Here is a 26,817-nt window from a genome sequence, read left to right on the forward strand (position 1 = left end):
AAGATACAGAGGAAGTTGTTTCCTTTCTCTGGGTCTGGCCGTGGGCACCTTGTGAGTGCTGGATCTCTTGCATTTTCTTGCATTTTCATTGTTTCTGATGTCTTTCAAGGCATGCAACAACTAGTTTTGGCCTTGTTTTTTAAACCTTGATTTCTTGCACTGATTTCTCTGTTTCCAATATTTCTAATATATATATTTCTATATATATATTTCTAATATTTCGTTTCCCTCTTTGCCCACTTTTGCCCTCCCTGCTGCATATCCTCATAGCCTTGCTGCTTTTCCTTGTGGCACCTCCTTCCCTTCAAGTACCACTCCCCTGCTTTTGCTCCCCCTCCTGCTCCCCAGCTAGGGTTCGTCCTCCTGCTTTGCCTCTCCCCAGCCTCTCTGCTCTTCTGTTTGGCTGCCTGCAACAGAGGAGGCAGGGGAGAGGCAGGAAGTAGTGGTAAAAAAAGGAAAAGTCACCCTGCATGCCCCCTGCCAGAATTGCCTCCCTTACCCTGCAGCCAGCTTAGAAAAAATGGAGGGAGATGTCCAGAGGGTGCCCCAGCAGCAGAACCTCCTGTCTGCAGAGGACAGGCTGTGGGGTGCTTGGGGGTGCTAGCGGTTTTCCACTGCCGATGCAGAGAAGTCACTCTGACGTCAGTGCACCTTGTGCTGGTATAAAACTATCTAAGCCAAAGTTCAGGTGAAGGGCAGCCATGTAGCCAGAAAGTCATGTGGCTCTCATGTTGGTTAGTATGTCACTTTGAACAGCTCTTATCTGATATTATTATGACTAACCCAGCGCTGACAGCATGGAACAGATTACAGGAGCCATGTGATGATTATTTAAGGCATCGCTGAGTATAACACGCAGCTAATATTAACCCCTTCTTTCCAGAGCAGCTTTGTCGCCCTGTGAGTGATGCCCGAAGCAGGCACCTGCTCTACCCTGCCCTGCCCTGCCTGGGAGTGCTCCTTCACTGCACTTACCTTTGGTGCCATGTTTCAGACAAGGCTATTTTTGAATCATTCCTCTGTTTTAATGTGGTCTTACAGATCAGAGCACTTCTGCAGGCTATGGTTGCTTCCCCCCCTTTTTCTTTTTTTTTTTTTTTNTTTGAATCATTCCTCTGTTTTAATGTGGTCTTACAGATCAGAGCACTTCTGCAGGCTATGGTTGCTTCCCCCCCTTTTTCTTTTTTTTTTTTTTTTAAATTTTATTTTATTTTGTTTGATTTTTTTTCTCCTTCCTTTTTTTTCAAAAAATGAAGGATCAGTTGTGACAGGTGCCTGTATTTTATATTTCCTGTGGTAGCACGTGGCAATAAAATTCAGAAGCCTTTTTGTTTCGTTATGGTTGATCTTTTAAAGTTATTGAGAATGACGCTGAAGTCATAGCTGGCAAAATAGACCTCACTGTTCTACATAAATGTCAGCAGTGCCAAGGCAATACATTCTGAGAGGTAACAATTCGTGTGCTGACGGGGAAGGCGAGGTGTGCACACATACTGTACCCTTTAAACAGGCTGACACCTGCACCGGGCATTTCAAAAACAATGCCAAAAATGCAGCATTATATAAAGCCTGACAGTGGCCCTGACTGTTCAACCACTTTGACAAACGTGTTAAATGCCCTTTTTTGAGGGTCCCAGATGAAAAAGCTTGGGTTCCTGGTGAAGGACTGTGGTCTCTGGCAGGCTGAGGCAGCTGGGGCCATGGCGTCTCTCCTTCATGAGGTAAGTCAAAGGTGCAAAGAATTTAAATTCCGCACCTGGAAATTTTGGTCACATGAGTGGCATTACTCATGTGGTAGTGCGGAGGGTAACGTTAACACCAGTGGCCTCTGGAGCAAAAAGGGAAACACTGGTGGGCTCTAGTTCACACTTATCTCCTCATGTGGGTCCATGTGCTGCTGGGTGGGAGGCACTCTGTGCCCCCTTGGGAGCTGCCTGCTGGCACCCTGTGCCCCCCAGCAGCATCCATGGGCAGGGACCAGGGTGACATAAAGTTTAGGTATTGGGATCAGCTTTCTTTTGCACGAAGGGAAGATGCAGGAGTGTGAAATATGTGTTAGCACCATTGTGAAAGCCTTTCCCAGGGCTGTGAAGCCAGAGGAGGTTTGGCCACTGGTTTGGTTGGGAGCCAGGTCTTGGGAGAAATTGTGCTGCTCCCCTGGCCCTGTATATGCAACCATATTTCTCTTCCTTTCATGTCTGCAAAACCTGAGAAAAAAAAATAAGTGAGAAAGGTGGAGAAAGTCTTGAGAAGGAAAACCAGTTACCAACCCTTCCCTCCATTTTAAACTCAGGGCCAAAGCCAACTGGGATCACAAGCACTACAAAACATGGTTGAGACTAATTACAACTGAGACTCAAAAGGCCCATAAGCTTTTGGAAAGGGGCTCAAAAGTCCCTCAGATGTAGCCATGAACACTCTTTGTTTAAATTAAAAGAAAAAAAACCGGAGGGAAACAAAAGAGAAACAAAAATTCCCTTGGCTCTACCACCAGCACATGCATAAGTGAGTATGTTGGCAGAGAGTTTCCATGTGGGATTTGTATTGCTTGAGAAGGAAGGGGGGGAAATGACACACTGGAAAAGTGCAAGGATTCCTGTGCTGGTGAGGGGATTTATTTCCTCTTCCAGCAAAACTGCAAAAGTTAGAGCCGCTGAGGTAGGAAAAAGAGAACAAGTGGTTGAACTGTGTAATAGTAATACTCATAGTAGCAGTGATAGTACTGATTCCCTGTGAGCTTTGGAGTGTGCTTGAGCCCAGCTCTCAACACGCTCAAACATGCTGGTCACTTCACCCTGCCTATCGTGTATCGGAGTTGCTCCGTCTGTAAAACATGACTGATAAATTGCTAGTGCAGATTTGTGATGAGCTCAGATCATTAATATTTTTCTTGCTTGGAGATACTTTATTAGAAAGCGCATGCAGTGCTAAATCATTATTTTTTTTCTTTTCTTGAGCTGAATTACTTTCAGAAAAAAACTATTTTCTGCAGATGCTCTATGAAATGTTTGTCCTAATGCTCATTTATTGTGAGTGGCACTGATGGAGCAGGTGCTGGTATGAAGCAGATGTATCTGTGTAATAGTTTACTTTGATGGCTCCTTTAAGAGGCTTCATAATCTTTATATTTTACCATTGGGTTTGGAATTTTATGCTCCTTTAACAGGTGTATTACCTTGATCAGATGTTTTCATTTTAAACTATTGACTTATGAGCACATGGCCTGCAGGGATTGATGTGCAGCAAATTGATTCCTTTTAAAAGATTTATTCTTATATTCTCTTTTTATTTAGTATAGGAGTTCACTAGAAAACATAAATGATTGATAGTGACAGTTCATGAGCAAAAGTGAAAGTGTCCTGCAATTAAAACCTTTGTTTCCCTTAGTTTTAATACTAGAAAGAAATCAGTAAGGATGGGAATAGCCATAGAAAAATCCAGTCTAAAATCAGAGTTTCATTTTCTGGTTTAACATTTAACAAAACCAGCTTTTAAAACATTTCTTCTCCACTCACAGCTACTATTGTTTCTGTGTACTTTTATCATTCAAAGAGTTCAAGCTATTTGAAGAGCATGTGTACAAAGATTACCTTAAAATGACTCATTGTAAAAGCTCCCTACCTGATGAATTTGTCCTATTGGAACCAACATCTATTTTAATAGAATCCACTAAAAAAGCTCAATCTGTTCAGCCTCTGAGATGGAATGCAACAGCAGAGTCCTGCCATGAAAATAGCTTGTGTAATCAGTGGAATATAAATGGCAACAGCATCTTGTACTCCCTTTTATGATGGTGGAAAGAGAAGGAATTCAGTGGGCAGCCATATGACCAGGTCCTGCATGACTGAGGAGCTCACATTTTTGCATTGTGTTGTAGCACAGTATCTCTTGTGTCTAAGAGGAGGTAAATTGTTCCTGTGCCTTGTGACCAGAATCTCTGTCTAGAGGAAGAAGCAGAATAAAGGACCATTATTTTAGCAGAGGCATTAGAAATCTATGTGACTGCTGGAAGCATTGATTAACAAAATATTTTCTCATAATGGCTAATACCCTTCTGAAAATAAGAGTAGGGAAGCTGCTTGAAACAATAAACTGCATATATGTCTGAGCAGCTTACAGTTTTAAAGCACTGCCCATGCTGACAGAAGAGGCAAGGATATGACAATTATTGAAAGTTTAGTTCAAGAATAAATTTAAAGCAGTTTTATTCTACGAGTGAGCCTTCTACATGAATGCATGACTTGTGTTGGTGCCAAATGTGGGTGGCATTTGTTAGACTCTGGTTGGAGTCCAGTCTGCATTGCTGCATGAAATGAGTGTGATGAGGTCAGGTCAGTCCTCGCTGAATGATAATCCACATCATAAAGCTACTGTAAATGATTCAGCATGGTTTAGTATTATTTTCAGCCAGTGCCCAGGAGAGGCCAGGACTGAGCTAGCATTAAGAATGAATTGTCCATGCTTCCCACTCTTATATAACTGAGGGTGAAAGTCACAGGAAAGTACGTTAGGAAAATGAGCACAGCCTTTTTTCACAATACAGATTACTTGTCTTCCTTAAACAAAGGTTGTGAACCAGGGTGGAGGGATTGGATATGGTCCGCAAATGTGTTTGGTTTTCAGGATCTCAGAACTTCCTAGAGAAATTGAGTTATGATTCTGCAAGTTGACAGAACTTTTAGGAAAGTTGCTGAATACCCTGTACTTCCACAGTGACCAGGGTAATTTGCCCCATTTTTGTAGTCAGTTTGCATGTTTAGTTTGCACCTTTTAATTTCTAAGTGGATATAATGTTTTAGTTTGTTGCTGGCAATTCAGCTGCAGACAGGTTTTTGCTGCAATTGGTGGCCACTGTGATTTTTTTTTACAGTCATTTTTTTTTACTTTGATCTCTTACTAAGGCACCTTTGCAACATTAATTTGATTAAATTGCAGTTTGAGTTCATACCAAATTGCCATGTTCTTCTGTGTTCACCCACTAAAGGGACTGAATAAGTTCCTCATGTAGATACATAGGTAGTTTTTTCATGTGTTTGTAGGAGGCTACTAAAAGGAAGGCTGGGATACAGGACTTCAGAAAGGGACAGACCAAAAGAAAAGAAAGAAAATTTGCAAAAGTCAGAAACCATAATTCCTAATTGTCTAAATTCATTTTTTAGCAATTACATTCAAGCTGGCCTGATGTCTGTGTGATTGCTCCACTTAATTCTGTAAAAAACATTAATATTGTGGGGGTTTACTCATGTACTAGGACAAAAATAAACCAGATCTCTGTGTGCTTCAGACTTGGCTAGCGAGTCCAGCCAAGAACAGATGAAAACTCTGCCAAGAACTTTTTCATTGAAGAGTTTTCTTGAAGCTTTAAGAGGGGAGGATCAGAGCTTTGCAGACAAAATTGCTGATTCCTGCTCAGGGTGCTACTCTCTTTCCTGCGTTTGGGACTATCCTGCAAACATGGGCGGGGCATGTGGCAAACCTAGGCTGGGTTCAGTGGCTGTGTTTGTGCGTACTGCTCATGCATGAGGACCATTTGACTTGGGACTGACTTAAAGCAATACCTGCTGGATTTTGTACATGTAGTTTTAAGAATTTTGAAACCTTGGTGTTTTGCATTGCTGTAAAATTGTTTCAGCCTGTCTCTGCGTGGTAGGAGGTCTCAGCATTGTTCATGTTACTATCTCATGATGGAGTTTACTCAATCGGCTATAATGTTGTACTAGTGCAGGCCCCACACTTGAGCTCTTCTTACCTCATAGAAAGGTCAGTACTTTTTTTTCCCCCTAGTTCTTCAGCAGTTACATTCTTCTTACAAGTACAAATGTGTTCCTTTATTTAAAGACTTTTTCTCTCCTTTAGGAGTGTACAGTTATTTCAGAGGGGACTGTGTCCTAAAAGAATAGGAAAAAAATGTTTGTTTCTGGTTTGGGTCTTTTTTCACTCTTTTATATAAAGAAATGCCATGAAAAAGCCATGAAGATAGAGTTCATTATGTTAATCCCATCTCTAAAAGCACTGCTGTGCTGCGGGCCTTTGTTGTCAATAAAATGTCAACCAATGGCATGTACAGCATGTTGTGCAGACTTCGAAATGCCGCAGCTGTAGGACTGTGGTGTGTTTTCTACACAAGAGCTGAGAAATATGGGAGGGATTAATATTGAGTGCAAGCCCAAGTGTTAATACAGAAAACCAAAGCAAGGAAAAAACCAAACCTTACAAAGGGTTTTCTTCAGCATATTTTTAAAAATTGGTTGTCATTCTTCATACTTTAAAAGACATCTGTTCACATTTCATAGTTTACCCATAGTTTATCCAGGAAAGCTGGTATACTATTTTGCTTTCTCACAGGGGCAATATCTTTCCATGTGTTCATGCCAGTGTAGAGCCTAGTAGTTTCAAAGAAGAGCAAAATATAAAAAATTGGGACCTTTTGGTGCTATAACATAATTAACGTGTATCATGTTTGTGATAATATGTGAGTCCCATGAAATACCAGAAAGCAACTTGCCTATTTTAATTCCAGGAAAGAAGATTTTTGTTCAGCACTGACCCATTTCATGAAATTGTGGATTTTGTGTTTTAAAGGACCCGATGCTTTCTTAGTACAACTGTGCCCAGTTTGCAGGTCTCCTCTCCTGTTGTATGCGTGCCTGGTTGCAGGAAGGTGAGCCAAATGCATTAATAATATGACCCTCACCACCAGAAAGCAACGCAGAAAATACTACTTTCCTGGAAATGTATTTTGTAGGTGTGGTACACAGACTAAAGGACAGCACCATCTTTCATTCTCCCAAGCAGTGAAACAGAAATATTTTCCAGAGTCTGATCATGGGGTAAGGAGAGGAAGGAGCAGGTAAACTACTCCTGTCTTAACACTGAAATAAGTATCACACCTTGTTTCTCAGATGTAGTATTCAGAAATTTTTCATATTTTCTTGGAGGAGCCATCTCTTCTTTCCACACAGCACTGGTACAGTGCTAGTCAGAAGTGTGCTTTAATACCAGGTCTCTGTTACAGAGCAGTTTCTACTGATTTTCAAGAAAAACTAAATACATTGGAATGAAGAGTGCAACAACACATACTGTGCTAGTAAAACTTTTGAGACCAGTGATTTAGTTTAGGATATGGGATGGGGGTTGTCATGTGGAAGTAAGAGGTATGAGGGATGATGGTTGTAATTTCAGGTCATGGAGGAAGTTCTAACCTAATACCTGACCATAGCATTTTCATCTCCATGCCACTTTCACATTGGTTTCAGTGACCTGATAGCAGGAGGAAGAGACACATTGTTGTTATTGTTTGATACATGTGAGCCCCTGTGGCCTTCCCACTGTATTTGCCTGGATAGAGCTTTGCCATCTGCATGGCGGGCCAGGCTCTCTGCTGTGCAGCTCTATCCGCCTCTCCCTGGAGCAGCTTTGTTAGGTTTCATATAATTACAATTGATGTCTCTCAAAAAATATTGCATGTTATGTTTTATGTTCCTTTTTGACACCTTGTGATAGGGTTTCTTTCAGCAAATCACCATGTGCAAAATGTGGAAAGATTGCAGCTGTAAAATTAATTTCATTTGTATTTAGCCAGGTGTTGTTATTAAGAGGCAACTGAAATCTGGCATCATAAATCCTCTTCCAGAAAAAAAAAAAAAAAAGGAAAAATTAGTATCTGCATTCAGTGTTTCTCTTTTCTTCCAGGCTCTTTTTTATTGTTTCACTCAACGTGCTGATGGTGCCAGGTCCCTTACAGCCATTCTCATTTTGTCTCTCGCTCATTTGTTTGCTGATTCAGTAGCTACAATAGTGTACCCTCCCTCCTTCCCTCCTTTCTTACTTCCTTTTTCTCCTTCTCCAATATGGAGGTAAACAACTTGAAAAGTACTTTCAGCAGCACATAAAAAGGTTACACTTGCAACTGGCTCTGCATCCAGGGATTCTGTGACAAGGTGTTTTATCAAACCTCATTTTTTTCAGTGTGGGGACATCTCTTTTTATATGCAATATGAACATGTTGTCTTTATGTATGGGCTGGGGGCGTTACAGGTAGCTCCGAAACAACCTGCACTTAGAGAAAAGTAATTTTCTACTCAGAGGAGAATCTGGGTTTAACACAGGGAGCCAGGGCTGTTGTCAGGGCTTTGGTAAGTGGTGTGGTCTGTTGGACTAAGTTAAGCAACAGTGCAGGACTTTCTAAGAGTAGGTATGAGGATGAAGAGGTGCTACTTTTGCACAGAGCCCTTGTGACTCAACTGACATTTCTACTTGGAAGAATTCCCTTTCTAACGGTGAGAAATATTTTAGTTTGTCTGCTTGGCCCTCTGTGATATGTTCCTACCTCACACTAATGCCAGTCGTATCAGATCGTTCTAATTATAAATGTGACAGCTCTGAGAATTTGGATTTTAAAATCCTGGAGGGTTTATGCAACATTTTGCGACTCCAAACCAAAAAAAGTTACTAGTAGACTTAACCAAATTAGAAGGTGGTGTTTTAGCCACAAAAGCACCTAGTCCACACCCAGATTTGAGCCAAGGAGTACGTCTGGTATATATGTGAGAGAGAAACGAAAGTATCTTATGCCTTCAGATTAGTATCAGCAGGGTCCCCTGTTTCCAACCATGCTCATTTGCTCTAAGTCATGAAATTATTAATGGAGAAATTTTCTTGTAAAATAGAGCATCAGTTCTGATTTACATGACTTCTGTGCATTTGCAAGTATTTTCCCCCCTATGGCTAGAGCTGTATTAACAGGTTTTGTTCCAATAAGCGAACTAACATGCATGTATTAAGCAGAGGTCTCGGGGAATCCAGTCTCTGCAACAGCTCTGGCATTCCCTCCTGTTTATTTATTTGCACTGATGAAGATGCCTCTCCTCTGTGCCATCTTTTTGCCCCCCAGCTTAGCTACTAAGCAGCCTCTTTGGTGTCTGCAGTGAATCAGCACTTCTGGCAGGCTCGTCGTGCTCTGCCTCCAAGCACGACTCTGGTGCAGCACACAGACAGACCCCTCTTGGTCTGGTTCAGTGCCGAAGGAGCAGGGCTCGGCCCTTAAGGCAGAAGTTTTCCTGCAGTTTTACAAAATAGCAAATAGTAGATCAAAAAGTCGTGCTGAATTTTACTTTCCTTTAGGAAGAGAAGCTTTTTGCTGATGGTGATCCAAGGGATATTTGCAACCCCATTTAAAGCACTGTGTGGGCATTCGGATAGTTTGCAGTAAGTGTAATAAGTATACTAAGAAGTAAAAGAAATTTAAGCTAGACACATTGCACTTTGAAAAGATGAACCTTATAAGATTCACAGATGTTTGAGAATTTTGAGAAACTCTCTGTAATAACTGCAGAAAATAAACAAAAATCCAATAGACACAAGATCTCTCTCCTCTCCAAGTGTGTTTGCAAATCCTTTTTTAGGTCATGCTACCTAAAAAAAGGAAAGGAAGAGAAGTGAGTCCTATTTATTTCATTACAAGGCCAATTTTCACACACAGGAAGGTCTCTCACTCCAAAGAAAACTCCACAGAAGATACTTTGAGCCTTTGGTAATGTGTCCCAAATTATTCATATCTTCTTTGGTCTGGCAATACAGAGCAAGAGGGTGTTTGTAGACCCATTGCCTGGGTGAATAACACTTGAAACCACAGCTAATCTCACTGAACAAGTTGGTGAATATAGTGTTGAATTAAGAACTCAGAGCATGGCCCATGGGAAAGGATAAATCCTTCTTCACTCTAGTGTGTGGTAAGGCTGTTATTGATGGGGTTGCAGAAGGGCAGGATCAGGCTCAGTGTTTTGCTTTGAATGCATTTTTCTTAAATGGTAAGGGAAATTAAAATAATTTGCTTCCAAAAATTGTATTCTCATAACCAGTACAGTAGCAAGATGCAGCAGGATTTGGAGGTCGTGACCTTTATTTTTGTTGTTTTATTGATGAAGAGTTTTTTCTCCTTATGTTCAAATCTAAACTCAAATCTTGGCTGAAATCCTTCATGTGAGTTTTCATGTGTGGTTCTGTAGGCATTGTTTTCCTTGACTTCCATTGGCGTAAATAGTTAAATAACTAAGGAAACTGTAACTATTTCGCATTACTTCTCTTCATCAGATAATTGGTGCTTTGTAGGCCTAATATGCAATATGTTGATTACTGCTTTTGTTATATTAAGGAGTTTATTTTTACTGTTCATCAAATTTACTATAGATTAGTCTCCTGTATGCAGTTCATTACATGTCTTAGATGTGGTTTTCAAAGTGATGTCAACCTTTCCTCTGCTTGGGAACTGAGTTCTGCAGAAAATTATAATACAATATATGCATATGAGGCCTGTCATCTTGAGTGAGACATGGAGACACTGGGGACCTCCAGGGTTCAAAATGAGCTCCTGTTATGGGCTCTGAAGCGCCAACGCTCTGAAGGTGGTCTCAAGCAGACCCTCCTCCTTCTGTAGGTCGTGCAGAGGGAGTGCCCCACAGCATAGGTTGGTCAGTGGAGTGCTGTACATCCGAGGGCATTCCTGTGCATCCGTTTTGGACCGTGTGTGCTGAAGTGTGTTCACCTCAGCTGTGCAGTGAGTTGTATGAAAGAATGTATACAGGTGTTGGCATTTTGGGTCATATGAATAGAAATGGAGCCTGTATTTTCAAAAGTGGTCCATTGTCTTGGGGATTAATGGGAAACTTGATCATCCAGTTAGTGCTGCATACCCTGTGAATACACTGTGTATTCCACGTCTAGTAGTATGGGTATGTTTTTTAAGGTGATGGTTGTGGAGAGGATTATGTTTTTTTCAGTTTGCTTTATTAAGCCAATTAGAAATGTTCAAGACTAGGAGGTGTTTTTCCAGGTCTTACGATCCCATTAGTTAAAAAACACAGGGAAAAGTCAAGCAAGCAAGCAGAGTACAGAATAAGCTGTTTAAATAAAATACAGTAACTAACTTTTGGTCAGGTAGCATCTTGCCGAGCAGTCTGATTATTGACTACCCAGGCAGTTCTGCTGATATGACCAACATAAATTCATCTTTGCTTCTTTTTTTACTAATGCTAATGCCAAAGAAACAGAGGAGCTCTAGGAAAGGAGAGCTGGATTCAATTCTGGTTCATGAATCACATATTGAATTGTCAGGAAAGGAACAAATTCTGCCCCAATTGCCACTATAACTATGATAGGTTGTACTCATGTGCCTCAGGGCAGAATATGGTCTGAAATGAAATAGATGAGGTCAAAATCTGTTTTCATTGATCACAGAGAAGGCAGTGAAGCTGTAGAGGCAAATGTGACAGCAAAATATTGTCAGCAAGGACATTCCTCTTGCCAGTGATGCATCATGGCAAAAAGAAGGCTGTTTGATTTTCAAGCTCCATGATGTCTTGGTCGGGTTGATAAAAAAAACCAATCATTCTGTAAGCAAGTAAATTGAACTGAAAGTAAGACACAGTGATTGACACTGAGTTGCAAGATGCCATTTATATAAAGTCTTTTTGCACTGAAAAAGAAAGGAGCGTTTTGGTTTTGTTGCAGAAAGTATTAATTTTTATTTTCTTTTTGCTTATATTTTTAGGATCTTGCAAAAGGGAGACCAGGAATGTGGTTCCAGGAATAATCTTCTTTTATTCCATCAGATACATTCTGCAGCCCATTCCATAAAGATGACAATAATAAAAAAGCAAGGGACACAATATAAGAAACAACTTTCTTTCTGTTAGGGCGGATGGCTTTATAGAATAGATACTGAAGCAGCAAAGAACTGAAAGTGGTTTCTGAGAAGTGTTGACCTCCTTTCGTGCCACTTACTGTGAATTAAAGCTGTGACTGAGAACTAGTTTGGGCATGTGGTACAGCACTTACAGCAACTGCTGCCAAGGAACAAGATTTGTGTTTCTAAGGAAATGCAACAAAAGAAAATGGTTTAAGAGGCAGTGGCTGTCACTGTGTAAAAAAAAAGTATCTATTTATGTACAGATAGAAAGAAAGGCCGAATTGGGTTATTCTATATGCAGGTTAGTGTACGTGTGAACTCTTGTAATGTGAAATTCAAAATCAAACTACTGTGGATTGTGCAGGGTTTAGCATATCTCACACTGTTAGAGTTTACAAAGTTGAGCTATCTAAAAGCAGTTGTGATGTACTCTGTGCCTCTGACTGACAGTTGTTTGTCATTCTTACAGGCATTATTAGTAACAGTGACCTGCTATATGAAAGGGATACATTTAGAGCAAGGAAACTGAGGTTTTGTGGCTTTTTGGAGCTCCTTTCTTATGAAACCAAAAGGCAAGTATCTTCAGCACTTCTAAACCAAGGCTGCCAAACAGTATCACTTACCACTACCTTTAAGGTTATAAATATCTTAGGACATGACATCCACTCACTGATTTGTATCAAAGATGTTATGAGAATTGTTCATGCACTGAAGATTCATTAAGGGTTGAAAACTGTAGCAAAACACTGAGGAAAAAATATTGCTATATTTACACACTGTCTTAACTCCTTTTATTCTTCCCTCCCGGCTTGGAAAGGGAACCACCTGTCTCCTTTGCTGATGTCAGACTGCTGCCTGGAGACATGGTGCTATTGAAAGCACACGATACTGTACATATTTACACCAAGCTCGGATCTGATTGAGATTGGGCTATGAGACCTGTGAGTTCACAAGTTTCTTCATCATACTCTCATGCATTAAACATGTATTTGAACTCTGGCTTGAAAGCCGTGTGATCTTAGATAGACATATTTACGTAATAGTTAAATGAATGATCATGCGCTCTCCAGCTCCTTTTCCATGCAAATGCAGAGGAAATTGAATATTATAATATTTCAGTGAGATGTCCTCAATAACAAATTACTGTTTAAAATAACCAATATTTGTATGTATATCAATTGCCTAGCAGTTATTTTTGTCTGCTATTTGCATGATATGGAAAAGAGTTTTTCTAGCAAACGTTTTAAGCTACTTGGTGCTGCTTTCCTTTTGGAATGATCACAAGGGTGCACATTTAGGGATGTATTTTCCATTTGTTTTTTTGAAGCTGGCAAAGCACATAATTTGGAATAGAAAAGAAGTCTGAAAGTACCCATATTTGAACTGGTTTGGGCCATTCTAGGAATTCTTATTCTATAGCAGTTGGTAAAAGTGAAGGACTATATTGTGCCCTTGGATGCAGTATGCAGGCAGGGCTCAAGGCCATAGAGAGCCCTGTGTGAGTGCCCAGGGGCTCACTAGGGCCCCTGAAAGTTTTACTGCTCAGTTCCCGATGCAAGAACCTGAAATGATCAGAGGGGCTCTGTGTTTAATGCAGTCCTGTGGTGTGCAGGTTGGTTTGAGATGGCTCCATTTGCAAAGGCCTGGGCTTACAGCCTTGAGTGATGTGCCTGATGGAGTGATCCACTGAGTCTTCTGTGTCCATGGATGGGGCTGCCAGTGCAACCAAGCTGTGGGCTTGCTCAAACATCTCTGTGACTTTTGCCAGAAGGTGGGATGTTCAAAAGCCAAAACCAAGCTTTGCTGCAGTTCTATGACCCATGCAAGGCTTGAGGCCTGAGCTTCCATGCACTCATATGATGGTGATTCTTTTCAGAGCAAGGATCTTCACCTGGTGAGCCACAGCTCACCCACACTCTCTCTGCTCATCCAGAAGGTTTGCCTTAACTCTTCACACCAGCTCACCCTTTTCATGGGACTGCTTGTTGTATGTAGTGAATAAGGATGACAGAATATGGCCCTGTTGCTCTGGCCATGGTTGGATCAAGCTGGTCACCATTCAGTGCAGTAATTTCTCTTAGATGGGCATTTTGAAAGCACCAAAATACTTGGGGACACTAGAGCTCCTGGGAATACATGGGAGTGGGAGCAGCTGGGTAAAAAAGGCTCCAAGAAATATGAACTGTTGCTGCAAAACCTCTTTAACTATGGGGAGTAGAGCAGATATTGAGACTTTATAATAGTAGTGTGCCTGGGGTCTCAGGTTGCCCAAATTAAGTTCTGACAAAAGAACTGTATTTCATTTTGCTCTGGTCTAGAGTAGGTCTAGTCAACACCACAGCTATTGAACTGCTTATGTCTCCTGAGCAGTTCAGGTGCAGTTCCTGGGATGTGGAGATGCTTTTTTTCTATCAACTGGATGGGATTTTTTGGCTGAAGGCTGGTAGGTCCCAGTGGAAAAACCTGTATTAGTGCGTGCTGCTGAAGACAGCACTGCTGGGTCACTGTGGGAGCAGCTTATTGCCAGTGCACACCAAACTCATGGTGGTACAGGGGCAGTGTCCTGGTTTTGTCGGTATCTCATCCTCCAAGACCTCCTTACTCTTGTGTGTTTTTTTTTCCTTATGTAATATATTTATTGTAGTTCTTTGCTGTATGTTAGGGATTTTTTTTTTAATGGAGATTGAAAGGTAAGGAGAAACTGGCCTTCCCTATCCTAGAAACAGAGAAGTTACAGCTAGAAATGAAGTCCTGGGTCATCTGTTTCATGCTCATGTGCTAGCACCATTTTTTTTTGTATACTAAACCACACAATGTTGTAATATATGATTGATATTAATTAGGTTTCTGCAAAGTACTGCACACCTCAACTTGAACTGAACCAGAAATAAATATATTGCCATATATTAACATTTTATTAGTTGAGAAGAAGAATAGGATGAAGGCACCTATGTGAAATCCAAAGTGTGAGCTTCAGATTGAATTAATGCCAGCAGCGCCTTGAAATTAATTTGGTTACTATGGGTACAGAATAAGAAATAGTATACCATAATGGAACTATGTTTACTGATTCATTTCTGGCATTAAAAACTGAAACCATATTATATATGCAACAACAGCCTTTTCTTTCTTGGAAGAAATTGGGTACATTTTAGTAATTAAAGTAAATGTTGCCCTCTGAAAAGTGCCAGTACTCCACTGGAAGAAGAGCATTGTTCTTTTAGAGGATCTGCCCCATCACAGGCTGCAGAGCTGCAATACACCGAATGAGAGCTAAACCCCAAAGAAAGTACTACCAACCCAGGAAGCTTCCAGTCTTCTACAGCTTCTCATTAAATATATCTTTTGTGACATGATAACATCTGTTTCGTGTACCATTCAACTGTATTGGTCAAATGTCAGTTTTCTATCCTCGTGCCACTTCCTATCTCATCAGTATGTAGGAAAAGAACAAGTTTTGCATCTTAAGATGTTGCAAGCTGAGTAATAATAAAATAATGCAATGGGAGTACCATATATTCAGAAAGCAATTATTTTAAGGGGTTTCAGTTTTGACATGGCTAGATTAAGTATGAAGCTTTTTGTTTTTATACTTACTGTCAAGAATGTTGTTAAATACTGATACCACCTCCTAAGAGAACAACTTTTAAATACCAAAATGAAAAGGATAAGCATTAAATATTTTGGTAGATATATTGTGCCATAATGTCTACTGCCTTGCTCTTAATACAAAGCACAGTAGGGCTTAATTAAAAAGTGATTGTACGATCTATCACAAACCTGCATTAGGGATATGGATGCCAAGAAAATTAAGTTGAATAGGTGGTGATAATGAAATCTATATTTTATTGAGTAGTTTTTATTCCTATACCTTTGTTTGCTATTCTTGCCTCCCTGTCAGCAGTAAGACATTTTCCATCCAAAATTCTTTGAAGGAATTTGTTTAGTCTGATGCTGCTTTGTTCCATTATTTGATCAGTATAAGTTATTTTGTTAATTTTTTGACAGAGTAAAATGCCTTGACAAACTTCTGACTCTGTCAGAGCAGAGCATGACAGTAAACAAAGAAAAGCAAGTCCTTATGAGCTTGTTCCTGCTAGGAGTAGCTAGCTAACAACTGGTACAAGGGTGATTTTCTGTTTCATGTAAGCAAAAGTCAAACTCACTCGGAGCCTCCAGGGCAGCCCCACAACCTGGTTTAGTACAGATTTTGCCTATTCCAGCTCCTAGTGGAGCTTAAGAACCTGCTAAGTAGAGTATTTAGCATTACAGAACATCAAAATACATTCAATGAAGCATAATACCAAGTGAAGAATATCTACAATAAAAGTAAGTATTTGTACAGCCTGGGCCAAAATCTCCCATGTTATAACTTAAATGCTATTGATTTTTCAGGTACCACTGACCTGAAGTTTCTGGGATTGTGCTTGGGATGAATCTGATCTATACTGTTAAGGCCAAGAAGAATCACAATTTAGAAAGTGTAATGCAAAGAAATAGTTACCATGTATTCTGCTGTCTTGTAATTCTACATCAGTCATCAAGAGTTCAGTGCACTGTTGGAAAGTCTCTTCTTTAGATGGGTAGAAGTGTGTCTGCAAGCACTGTAGAAAACAATAAGACAAAAGACCTTATTGTGCCCCTTCATATTTTTAAGAGTGGTGTACTGCAAACCAGACAGCTTATGCTTTCTGAGCAGAGCTGCTGGGGCAGAGCTTCATTTTCACGTCCCCACTTACTAGGTTCAGTGTTGTTGGTGTCCTTGTTGTGGCAAAAAATCAAACAGCCAATAGGGAAGGCTGGTTTTGACGATCTTGCTGCTTGTGTGTTCTGAAGGGACACAAATCACATATTGCAACACACTGCACATTGTAACTTGCAGCTTGTCTCATGCTTGGGTGTAATATGCAACATGAGATAATGTGCTAGAGGAGAAGACAGGCACAAGGCTCTTGAAAGCCATGAGAGGCACTGAAAGCTTGCGTTCCTGGTATGCAGCAGTATAGATATTTGAAAGGTTAGGTTCGGTCTATTTTTAGGTAGCCTTCACATTGGAACTGCTCTAAGAATGAAGGAGATATAAAGATTGCATGTGTCTCTCCTGATTTATCAGAGATTTCTGACAAAATGCATTAAAAAAGGCTTTCCTCCGAATTAGAGATATTTTTTTCTGAAGTATAGCTGTGCTTCTTATTTAGAACGGGAGTCTTTATGATCTTGATTAAAATGCCAGTGCTGTCTATTTCACTCCAAGATCAGCATTTTCAGATTTTAGCAAACTTAAAGAAATATGACTTTCCCACTTATTGTTTGGGAAGATTTATTCACTTGTGTAAATGAATTTTAAAAAATTGGCAAGGCTTTTTATCTCATATAAAATAAATCTGAAGATAAATGATCTTTTTCCACTAACATCACCTATCATTAAAGTGGCTAAATGAAAATCAAAATGTGTTGCTATTTAGTGCCTGCTTGCCTTTTTACGGGAGATGAAATTGAGCATGTTTACTGGGCAGGAATTGTCAGCAATGCTTCGATTTATAGCATTGTCCAGGATATAAATTAACAAGCGCCATGTGTTTCCACCAGTCTCCCTGGAAGATGGTATCCCTGTCTCCCCAAAACGTACATCTCCAGCTGGCTGTGCATGCTCCTACCTCGCCTTAAAGAAAACTGCAAACAATGTAAAATTGTGTTGCATTGAACTGAAGTGCAAACATTTTTCCCTGTCTTTGTAAACAGGAGTGCATGTGAGAATGAAACAGGTGGAGGTCTACCTCCAAAAAACCCCCAGGGATGTGTCACACTCATTTCTCAAGTCTATGCAATCTTTGTTTAATAAATTGGTAATAATATTATGATGAAGTGCTCTTTGGTGTTGGTTCACTGGTTTTTTTTTTCCCAAGCTTTTTTTTGCATAACAACTTGCAACATAAATTAAAATAATCCTCCATTCAGACAGTTTCTTATTTTTACTTGGTTCTTTGTTCCTCAGAGAGGAAGGAGGAGCCTGCAGTGGGCAAAAAGGAAAGGTGCACTCTGGTGAAGTCTCTATTTCAGTGGGAATCCTACATGCTTTTGTTTAAATGCATTGCCCTGGCTTGCTCTTCTGCTCAAAAGAGCGGAAACAACAAATAATGTTTAATTGTGTCAGATTGTCAGGGAATTTTACGATGGTAGGGTCCATTAAGGACAAACATTAAGTAACAAACTTGCCTTATTTGTTGATAGACATGAAATAATGAAAGTACAGACTTTTGGGGAGGAACCATGAATCTTCACTGGTAACCACTTACAAAATAATAACTAACCAGTGTCCCAAAAGAATAACTAACCAGTTCAGCAAATACTAAATTTCTTGGGAACGAAGATGTCAAAAAAGGTGGTAGTTGACACAATCTTTGTGCTTTATCCCTGTTCCATTCACAGGGGAAAGCTGGAGAAGCCTGAGTAGAACAAAATTTTTAAAAAAAAAAAAAAAAAGGGTGGAAGTGTGTGGAGGAGTTTCTGCTTTGAACTGCCTTGGTCCTACCTTCTGTAATAAGGTCTGATTCAAAGCCTGCCTAAATCCATTTAAAGATTTTCATTCCCTTCCAAAGTATTTAGAGCAGTCACCCCTTCCAGCTACTTTAACCCCTCTTTTGTTTTACTGCATTTTCTCATACAGATAAATAGGCAAGTGATTTGGATAGAATAAAATTAAAATACAATAGTAACTCACCCAAACCTTTCTATGTCTAGCAGTTCTCCCATTCCATCTCTGCACAGGCTTGTTTGGTCTTGAGTCAGAGGTGGAAGCACTGACAAATTTCTTGTCAAAAGCGTCGCTAGAGGAGGGTCAGCCTCCAAAGTTTTATAGCTGCACTTTGTATAGCTAATAAGCCCCGGGCTAAATGCTTATCTTCCTTTATTTTGGTTATCTGATTTGGGGATGGAGGGAGGATGACATCTCTTGCCATTTGTGCAACTTTTTTAGATTAATATTGCAGCTCTAAGAAAAATGAATAATTGGACTTTTGAGCAGAGAGTGGAACCACAAACCCATAGGGATTCCTCTAGCACTAGTCACTAGTTTGCATATTGCAAGTTAACTGCAATTCATGAAGTGTTCTGGCTAAAAATAACTTCAGGGCTCAATTTTGTCTGGCAGAAACTACTAGTTAAGAGGTCAGCTGAAGCTGATCCTTCAGAAGCCTTGTCTGCGTGAAACTGTTGCTTTGCGCTCACTGTTGTGATGAGGTGACCCAGTCTCCTCTTGGCTTGTCCTTGGCTGACTCAGGAAAACAGGGTGCAGCAGCTCTGGGTGGCTGGGGAAGGGGACCTCTGCTGCAGCCTGGAACCTTCAGAGGCCAAGTAGTGAGCACTGGCTGCTGCGCAGGTGAAGCTCTGTTGCCCACTCACAGGAGTTTCTGCGGAAGCTCGCCCTTCTCCACAGCCAGGCATAACTCTATAAAGAATGACTTGATGCATAAGCATATTTTTAAAAAAATCAAAACACACCAACAACTCTAGATTTTTTGTGTGATATTTTCATTTTTTGTTTGCCTAAAATTGTTGCAGAGAAAATCTGACCAATGTTACTGAAATCCTGTCAGATGCCTACAGTTCAGAATTATTTCCATATTATATTTTGTTTTAGTATGAAAAATGCCAAGAGCTAGGCCCAAGAAAAAAGGCTGACTCAGTTCCACTGAGCTCTCTCTGAAGAAAGTCATATTTGAAGATGAGAGATGTGTTGGTAACGCTGTCTGTCATCTCTAGTTTATTAAAAAAAATTGCTAGGAGGCACTAAAACTGTCCACTGCCTTTCCTTCTGTTCCTTCACTCAAAGGTGCTTCATTCATGTCGACTTTACCATAGCGTTTTTGTGTAAAACAAGATTTGATTTTAGAGTATTTAAAGGTTGCTGTTCTCTCCAGTGCTGCGCTGCAGCCTTGCGTGCGCTCCACTGCAATCGCCTTACAAGCCATTTTAGAGGAGGTAGGCTGTGTTATGGAAATAGGAGAGTTTTTTCTTCCATTAGCTACTGCGAGCCTTGGTGTGGATCTGGCAGGGAGTGTGCTCTCCTGCGCTGCTGTGGCAACCTGGGCACCACAAGTTCCCTCCAGGCTGGGTGACTGAATGGCCAGGTGGCAAAGCAAGCCCCCAACACAGTGTGACAGCTGGGTGGCTGCCTCAGTGAAGGATGGTAACTTCGGAACGGGCTTGGCTCCCACCAGATTGCTTATGATTGCATCAGGGAATCTCTTCTGTACCCTAAGATGTCAAGTCCATGGTGATTGTTTATGGGATCATCCTCTTCATGCTCTTCAGATCCCTCTCAGAAAAAGTTGGTAATAACTAGATTGGCGTTAATGATGAACGAGTCAGGGAACAAGGGCTCCAGGGTAGTACTCTGGGTGCCTGGGAAAGATAGTGCAAGGTGGATGGTAATAGGGGTAATGAGAATTATCTGGTTGGGGAGCCAGAGATCTGCATAGAGTTACACATACGAGGTGTATCCCTGAAGCTTCTCTGGGTTCTGCCCTTTGTGGCTAAAGCTGGAGAAGACAATTGCCTGTGCCCAGAAAGGGTGTGAGCATCCCAGCAAGGCTGGGAGTGGGAGAGGAAGGGCACAACTTCTGAGTGCAGAGCAGATGCTCCCAGCCCCTGAACAGGAATGCCAGAAAACAGTTCCTGGGTCTGATAACATCAGACGTGAGCAGGTTTTGATCTCTTCCAGTGACTTGAACATGTGGAAGGATAGAGGGATAAAAAGAACTTTATGATTTCTTTTGTTCCAAGGAAATATCAGCAGTGAGGTGAGTAAAGGAGAGATGATGAAGATCTGCAACGGTCTGTGATTTTGATGTGGTCCTGCCTGCTCTGCCAACCTGCAAGAAGGTGCAAAACTGGAATCTATCTCCTTGTCTTGCCTGGGTGTCTGTGCTCAAACAGCATAAAAGCCTCCCCAGGAAACTGGTGTGTTTACACGACTCTGTTTCTCAAACATATAGGGGCCATAAATTTAAATATAGATGCTTTTTTATAGATTAGTCTTTCTATGAAACAGTAACACCTGAGTGTTCATGCTGCTTTTAGCAGGCCTGACAAGCTGGATTTTCCTGTAAATCATAGCAAATGTGGGTCCTGTAGAACATGGGCTCCAAATGTTGGGGGGAAACAAGTGGCAAATTTTTTTTTATGTAATCTGCTTGAGTGGTTTGCTTTTCTTGTTTTTAGTAATAAGTAAGTGAAATATGCTTGTAAAGTGTAATGTTCAGAGAGGTATAAGAAAAATTATAAGAAGATTTCTTATAGTGGGTACCTGTGCTCCTCTTGCTTCACTTAGGCACTCCTGGAAGGTTTTACTACAATCAACCAGTTACAAAGAGTTGCATATCTGCAAGCCTGGTTAACACCAATAATCTGGTAATCTGCAACAATAGTAAATAGTCACAGTCAGGTCCAGTTGCATGTGAACAAGCGAGTGATTTACCTTGGCATTCAGTGCTCTTTATTTGAGCCCTTAGTCTGTGGAAGCAGATGTGGCAAAATTCAGCCTGGGGTCAGTGATGTCAGTAACGCATCACCATTTGGAGAAAGTTACTTTGGACTCTCAGTATACAGCTCCTCAGACAGCAGCCTGTGACCCAGAGCTAGGCCAGGAATTAATTTGGCCCTGATCTCTTGAGCTTTCCAGAGAGCTGGTACAGAACATCATTGTGGGTTTTCTTTGTTAAAAAAAATCTCAGGTCATAACTGCCCTAGCAAAACTGCAGAGGGCACACTGCTTTATTCCACCGTAGAATTACTGCACCAATGAACCCAGAAGTTCAAGGAGTTTGATTCACTGGCTTATGCTATTGAAGGTATATTCTGGGTAGGATGAACTTGATAAATAAGGAAAAGAAGATGAGAAGGGGAAAACAAAAGGAGCAAACAAATAGGATAGAAGTGGAACAGAGAGACTGGACTGGAAAACAAATACAGTACTGTGCAAAAAATAAGAGTTAAGATGCACAGAAGGAAGATTTCTAATAAAAAATTAATAGGGTACATATACTTTATATAGAACACCATTCACGCTAACACACCTTTGGAGTGCAGATTCCTCTTTTATACACAGCATTGTCTGATCTTTTGCTGTAAGGCCATTCACTCTTGGAAGGTTGAGCAGAAAGGGTTGAACTGATGTGAGAACTGGTTTTCAAACCTCATCTGGCTGAAACTCCAGCACTGTTTTTATAAACAAGTTTGGTTGTCCTTTTTCCACTGGAAAAGTAGCAAGGAAAGAAAATCTTTATTCCTTGGTGCCATAATGAAGGGCCTAAGTTTTGGATTTTGAAATCATGAGGGCTCCAAAATCAGTAGCTTCTTCAAGAAACCAAAATTACAGGGAATAAAAACATGACCATAGTTAGAAAATGTGAGTGAAAGAAGAGGAGAAAGAGATAAAATCAATTCTGAATCCAGGAAACAGTCAAGGACAGAGGGCTTGAAGGCTTCAGTCTTTGATTTCCATTGCCTGTTGTTGCAGGCAGGCATACCTTCCAGTCCTGTTGGAAATGTATCAGGATTTGCGAATTTGTGCCCAAATGCTGTTAGAAGGCTTAGCAGAACTTTCTTGAATTATGACCCTTAAAGAAGAAAACGCAAAATTTGGGAATTGCTGAGACTCAGTACGGAGTAACCTAAAACCAGAGGAAATACAAGGATTGAGGAAGTTGTCTGATGATGATGGACTTTTCAACAGGGCAGATTGGATCGAACAGACCCGCAGACTTTACCAGCTAAAGGAGGGTTTTCTTTGTATGTGTTTGTTATGGAACCAAATATCCTATGTGTGTGCTTAGATATTGCCCCACAAAAGATGATTGTGCAATTCTTTAGTGTTGTCAAAACAGAGGGACGAGCATTGCTAAAGCTACTAGGGAATGTTTAGAAGACAAGGTTTCTTTTGAGGAAGCAGCTTAGGTGCTGGCCGGGTTTCACAGGTTTCATTTACATATGCGGAGGCTGCGCCATTTCCAAACTACACCAGTGCTGCAGCTGCTTTCCTTGCTTTTCTCCTCTCACAAGCACTATGCTCAAAACCCACATTAAAACATGTGGGAAAAAAAGATCCTAGTGGGTAAATTTATACTATGGCTGGCGTTAGACACTTCAGTTAAAAAAAAAAAAAATTCTTCCTAAGCAATGGGGAACCCTTGTTGAAATCTCACAGTCTTTTGTAGCTGGAATCGTGCTTGGCATCCCTTCCAGGTAACGCTGGAACTGCCAGAAAAGTTCAAGCTATAATGTGGCCATAGAAAAGCTCTGGGGGACTCTAATTATTACCTATTGGTCGCACTGTCCACAGTGCACTAAAAAAGTTCTTCAATCTCTAAAGCTTGTATGGTGAGAGCACCGCTAAGGTCACAGTTTTTATTTATCAGTTAACTTGCTAATTTGAAGGGAAAGCATTGAAGTGGAAATGTAGAAAATAGAAACAACATGAGCAGGTCAAAATATCCAAAACAGCAATATGAAATGTTCCAGTGTAAATACATTTCTATAAAAGGTGTGAATGAAACTTCAAAAAAAAAAAGATGATGGATTTGGCACAGTCAATGAACACAATTATAAGTAGGTATTGAAGGAGAATATTCCACCAACCGTGGATCCACAGATAATAATTAATAAGAACCAACTCCACTCCAGGCAGGCAGGTGCCCAGCATTATTTCACAGTTGACTGTTTGGAGGGTAGAGGTACTCACCTTTGCCACAGATCTTAATAATTTACTGCAGTTTTATCATTAAATCAGCATATAATTGGGAAGGAAATTAGGTTTTTTCGTCATGAGAGCAAAGCAATACCGTTAATTTAATTATTTGTAGGAAAGGCTTTCCATAGTCATTTGGTATTTTGCTGTGGTTTTTTTTTTTTAATTAAGTAAAGTAAGAACAATGCCATTTTTGTCATCTGTGCTTGGTGAAAATATGACAGTGTGATGTGATTTGCAACTTAAGCACAAGCTGGGAAAAATATACATTTTATCAGGACTGGCAATAATGAATTACAAGGGAACAAAAATAAGCAAAGAATATATCTGAGACCTCCTACCATTTCTGAAGTTTCCAATGTCTGTGAGAAAAAGGCTATTTCAAGAATTGTACTTCTTATTTATTTTTTTCTCTCAGCAGAATTGCCATACTCTTGTATAATAATTGAATTCGTTTAGCCTTTGGAATACTTGAGTTTGCAAATAACAATGAAAATGAATATTTCATGACATGGAGAATGATCAGTTATAGTTTTGTAACTTTGACTGGTAGCCCAGCACGACAGAGCCAGTGCTTACATTTCACGAGACTTTTTGCACCCAGGTAATTAAAAAAACTGGAGCTTAAGACAATAAGCAGGCAGGTGGGGATAGTTAAACATGACCTTTATTTGTGGGTTTTCTTTCCCTGTTGTGGGCAACGTTTTGCAGTTCAGTTTGGTACATGGAGTTTGTTGTGTATGCAGTGCAAAGGGGCATCATAAACCAGTTGCACCTGCAGCAGCCCCTGTTGTCTGGCAAAGACTTTGATGAGAAGACCTGTCTTTTAACTGTGTGTCTGGATTTTCACACAACAAGAGATTTTTTTATTTATTTATTTTCAATGAACCAATGCTGAGTCCAGGTCAGAAGGGTCGGGGCGTGGTGTTTGTACAGAAACGTTCCGAGGCAGCTTATAGGGAGAGGCGGGTGTGGGTCAGGGTGGTCCTGGGCAGGATTGAGGCAGTTGCTTGTAACAGCTATGGTTTCTTGGGGAATATACTGAGACAGAGAAGTGATTAAAATGCAGCTCAAAAATACTGTAATCTAGCTGGGAACAGGATCAGGCTCCCCCCTTGGAGCAGGTGAGATAACTGTAGGAATGTTTTTTATAGATGCTTACTCCATTCCAGAGAAATGCTGGGGTGGGGGTGAGGGGTGTTGCTGATGCATTTGATGTGGAAAAACTAACTTGAGTTGCAATTATCCCTGAGAAACCATTAACCTAACCAAAACATTTGGCAAGGTGCAAAATCCCCGAGTGCAAAAAAATGTTGGAAGGTGGTGTAACTTTTGCTGAACTGTGGGATAGGCTTTCCAAAGGGAACAGTGCCGAGGAGCCGGTGCAGGCACTGGAAAGGTTGGGCTTGGGCTACTCGTATGCAGGCTGTAGCTCGGCTGGAAGTCACTTCACTTTTTCTTTATAATAAGCACAGCTCAGCCTATTGTGTGCCGGGGTGTGGGGGGAAGACAAAGAAAGCAAGCCAAGAAATTAAAGAAGATGGGGAGGGATAGGAACTGTGCTACAGCAGGAGCAGTGTTTCAGGGGTGTGGCGTGGAAATCTGCCTTGAATCGCAGCGTGGTGCTGCGGCCGCCGAGGTCTGAGCGGGTTTTGCAAAGATTTACTTCACTTCAGTCTGGGTCTGCCCCTGGCTGACGTCACGGGCTGGAGCAGCGGCACCAGAAGGCTGGATGAGTGACAGCCCAGCCTACTTTTTAATAGCTTTGTCATGTGACGGGGAACAGTAGTAAGACAGGTGCCTTCGATTCACTCTCAGAGAGGGTCTCATTGCCTGCATGAGTGTCTGCTGCCTGCCTGCCTGCCTCTGGACTGTAGTTTGCCAGCTTTCCTGCCGTTGCTCCGCAGCTGGATGGCGTGGGACATGTGCAACCAGGACTCTGTATGGAGTGATCTCGAGGTGAGGGGTGCACGGCGTGGGTGGTGCGTGGGGTGCCGGCGGTGGCGGGGATGGTGGGCTGGTCAGGGAACTGGCAGGGCGGCCGAGGCAGCATACTTTGCAAACAAGTCCATATCTTATCTTAACTCCAGTAAGTTTGCTATTTTAAGGTTACTCTGCGATGCCTTGAGCAAATCAAAGCTGAGCTCCTGTCATCAGTATACTATCTCCTGCAGTTGGAAACTATTTTCATGTGCCTCTGGCTCGCCTTCCCGTCATATGCAATATTTATGCTCTAAGATATTGATATGAATCGGTGTCTGAAGTGGCATTTCCAGTGGCGTTTAGTGGCCTGGTTGGAAAAATGCCATGTTTATTTAGAATAAGAGTAACATTTCTTTAAAGAAAAAAAGTAATTAAAATTAACCATTGGCTTTAAATTTTAATTGCTTCTTTCACTGTGCTCTGTCAAAGGTTTTTTCCTTGTTTATCAGCGGCAGAATACAAAATACACACAGGAATGAATACCCTGTTGTTTGGCTTTAGATGCTTTTTAAAAGAGATTTCTGGAAGGAGACGTTTCCCTGCTTCTTGTGGTATTGGAATACTGACACTGTAGCTAATGCCCCGTAGAGCAGGGTTCGCAGTCAATTCGAATAGTCCAACAAATGGTTAAATCCCACTGTACAGCAGAGACAACAGGATGAACCATGAGAATAGAGTTTATGCAGGACTGTGTGAACTGCTGCTGCTGCTGCCGCCGCTGCTGCTGCTGCTTGTGTAAAAATAGACGGCAATACATCAAATCCACAGCTTCTGCTGGCTACAATTCATAAAGGAAAAAATAAAAAAAAAAAGGCTAGCAGCCCCGTGGTAATCTCTGGAGTATAATGTGAGGTTTGAGGATTTCTGCATGTTCGCATTCGGCAAAATGGAGCATTACCTGAAAGTTCAGGCAACTTGTGAAGCGAGGCAAACTTTCTTTGGACCCCATGGAGAGGAATCCCAAATACAGACCTGCTCAAAGGAACTAATCCTCTGGCTTCGGGCTTGGAATAAGTGCTTAAAATGGTCCCCTCGGGCAATGGGGAAGGGAAAAACAGGTTACAGGCGATGCTTTTTAACTAAGATGTTCATGCTGTAGAGAGCTACCCATCTAAAGTAAAAACATTCCCATGTTCTCCAGGATATTTTTCCTATCTGGCAGAGCATGTATGTGGATTCTCAAGTCATTTTGTCATGTTTTAAATATTTGCAGCTTGCCATTGTATCTGCTGATTTCTGTTTGCATATTGTAATTGGTCTTATCTTGTTTTGATTTCTTGGTAAAGTGGAATAGATATGGATAATTCATATGTCCTGTAGCTATTATGAGTCAAGTCTGTAAGTGGATGACTTTCTGGCTCCAAAGTCCTAATTGTTTCTGAGTAGCTGGAGTATCCTGTGG

At 41.0% G+C, this 26,817-nt stretch overlaps 1 protein-coding gene and 1 long non-coding RNA gene across 4 annotated transcripts in view; one reads left to right on the forward strand and one right to left on the reverse strand.

The window, feature by feature from the left end:
- LOC108504374 overlaps positions 1-16,667 on the reverse strand; it is a 28,362-nt gene extending 11,695 nt beyond the window's left edge. Inside the window, exons 1-3 of one of the 2 annotated variants that reach the window (XR_001877091.1) lie at positions 16,426-16,667; positions 16,191-16,290; positions 9,331-9,414 (exon numbers count right to left, since the gene is read on the reverse strand). This is a non-coding gene — a long non-coding RNA (uncharacterized LOC108504374). Of the gene's footprint in view, positions 1-9,330; positions 9,415-16,190; positions 16,291-16,425 lie in introns of those variants that run through there. The other variant, XR_001877098.1, reaches the window with a different exon arrangement.
- The window catches only part of PPARGC1A (PPARG coactivator 1 alpha), a 367,599-nt gene that overhangs the window by 272,697 nt on the left and 68,085 nt on the right, over positions 1-26,817 (forward strand). The window contains exon 1 of one of the 2 annotated variants that reach the window (XM_017828913.1): positions 25,213-25,391. The exons of the other annotated variant lie outside the window; for it this stretch is intronic. Within the exon in view, the coding sequence (XP_017684402.1) occupies positions 25,344-25,391 (48 nt within the window). The 5' untranslated portion in view covers positions 25,213-25,343. Of the gene's footprint in view, positions 1-25,212; positions 25,392-26,817 lie in introns of those variants that run through there. 2 annotated transcript variants of the gene reach the window in all.

This window comes from Lepidothrix coronata, unplaced genomic scaffold, assembly GCF_001604755.1.
Source record: "Lepidothrix coronata isolate B3197 unplaced genomic scaffold, Lepidothrix_coronata-1.0 Scaffold0, whole genome shotgun sequence".
Lineage (NCBI taxonomy): Eukaryota > Metazoa > Chordata > Aves > Passeriformes > Pipridae > Lepidothrix > Lepidothrix coronata.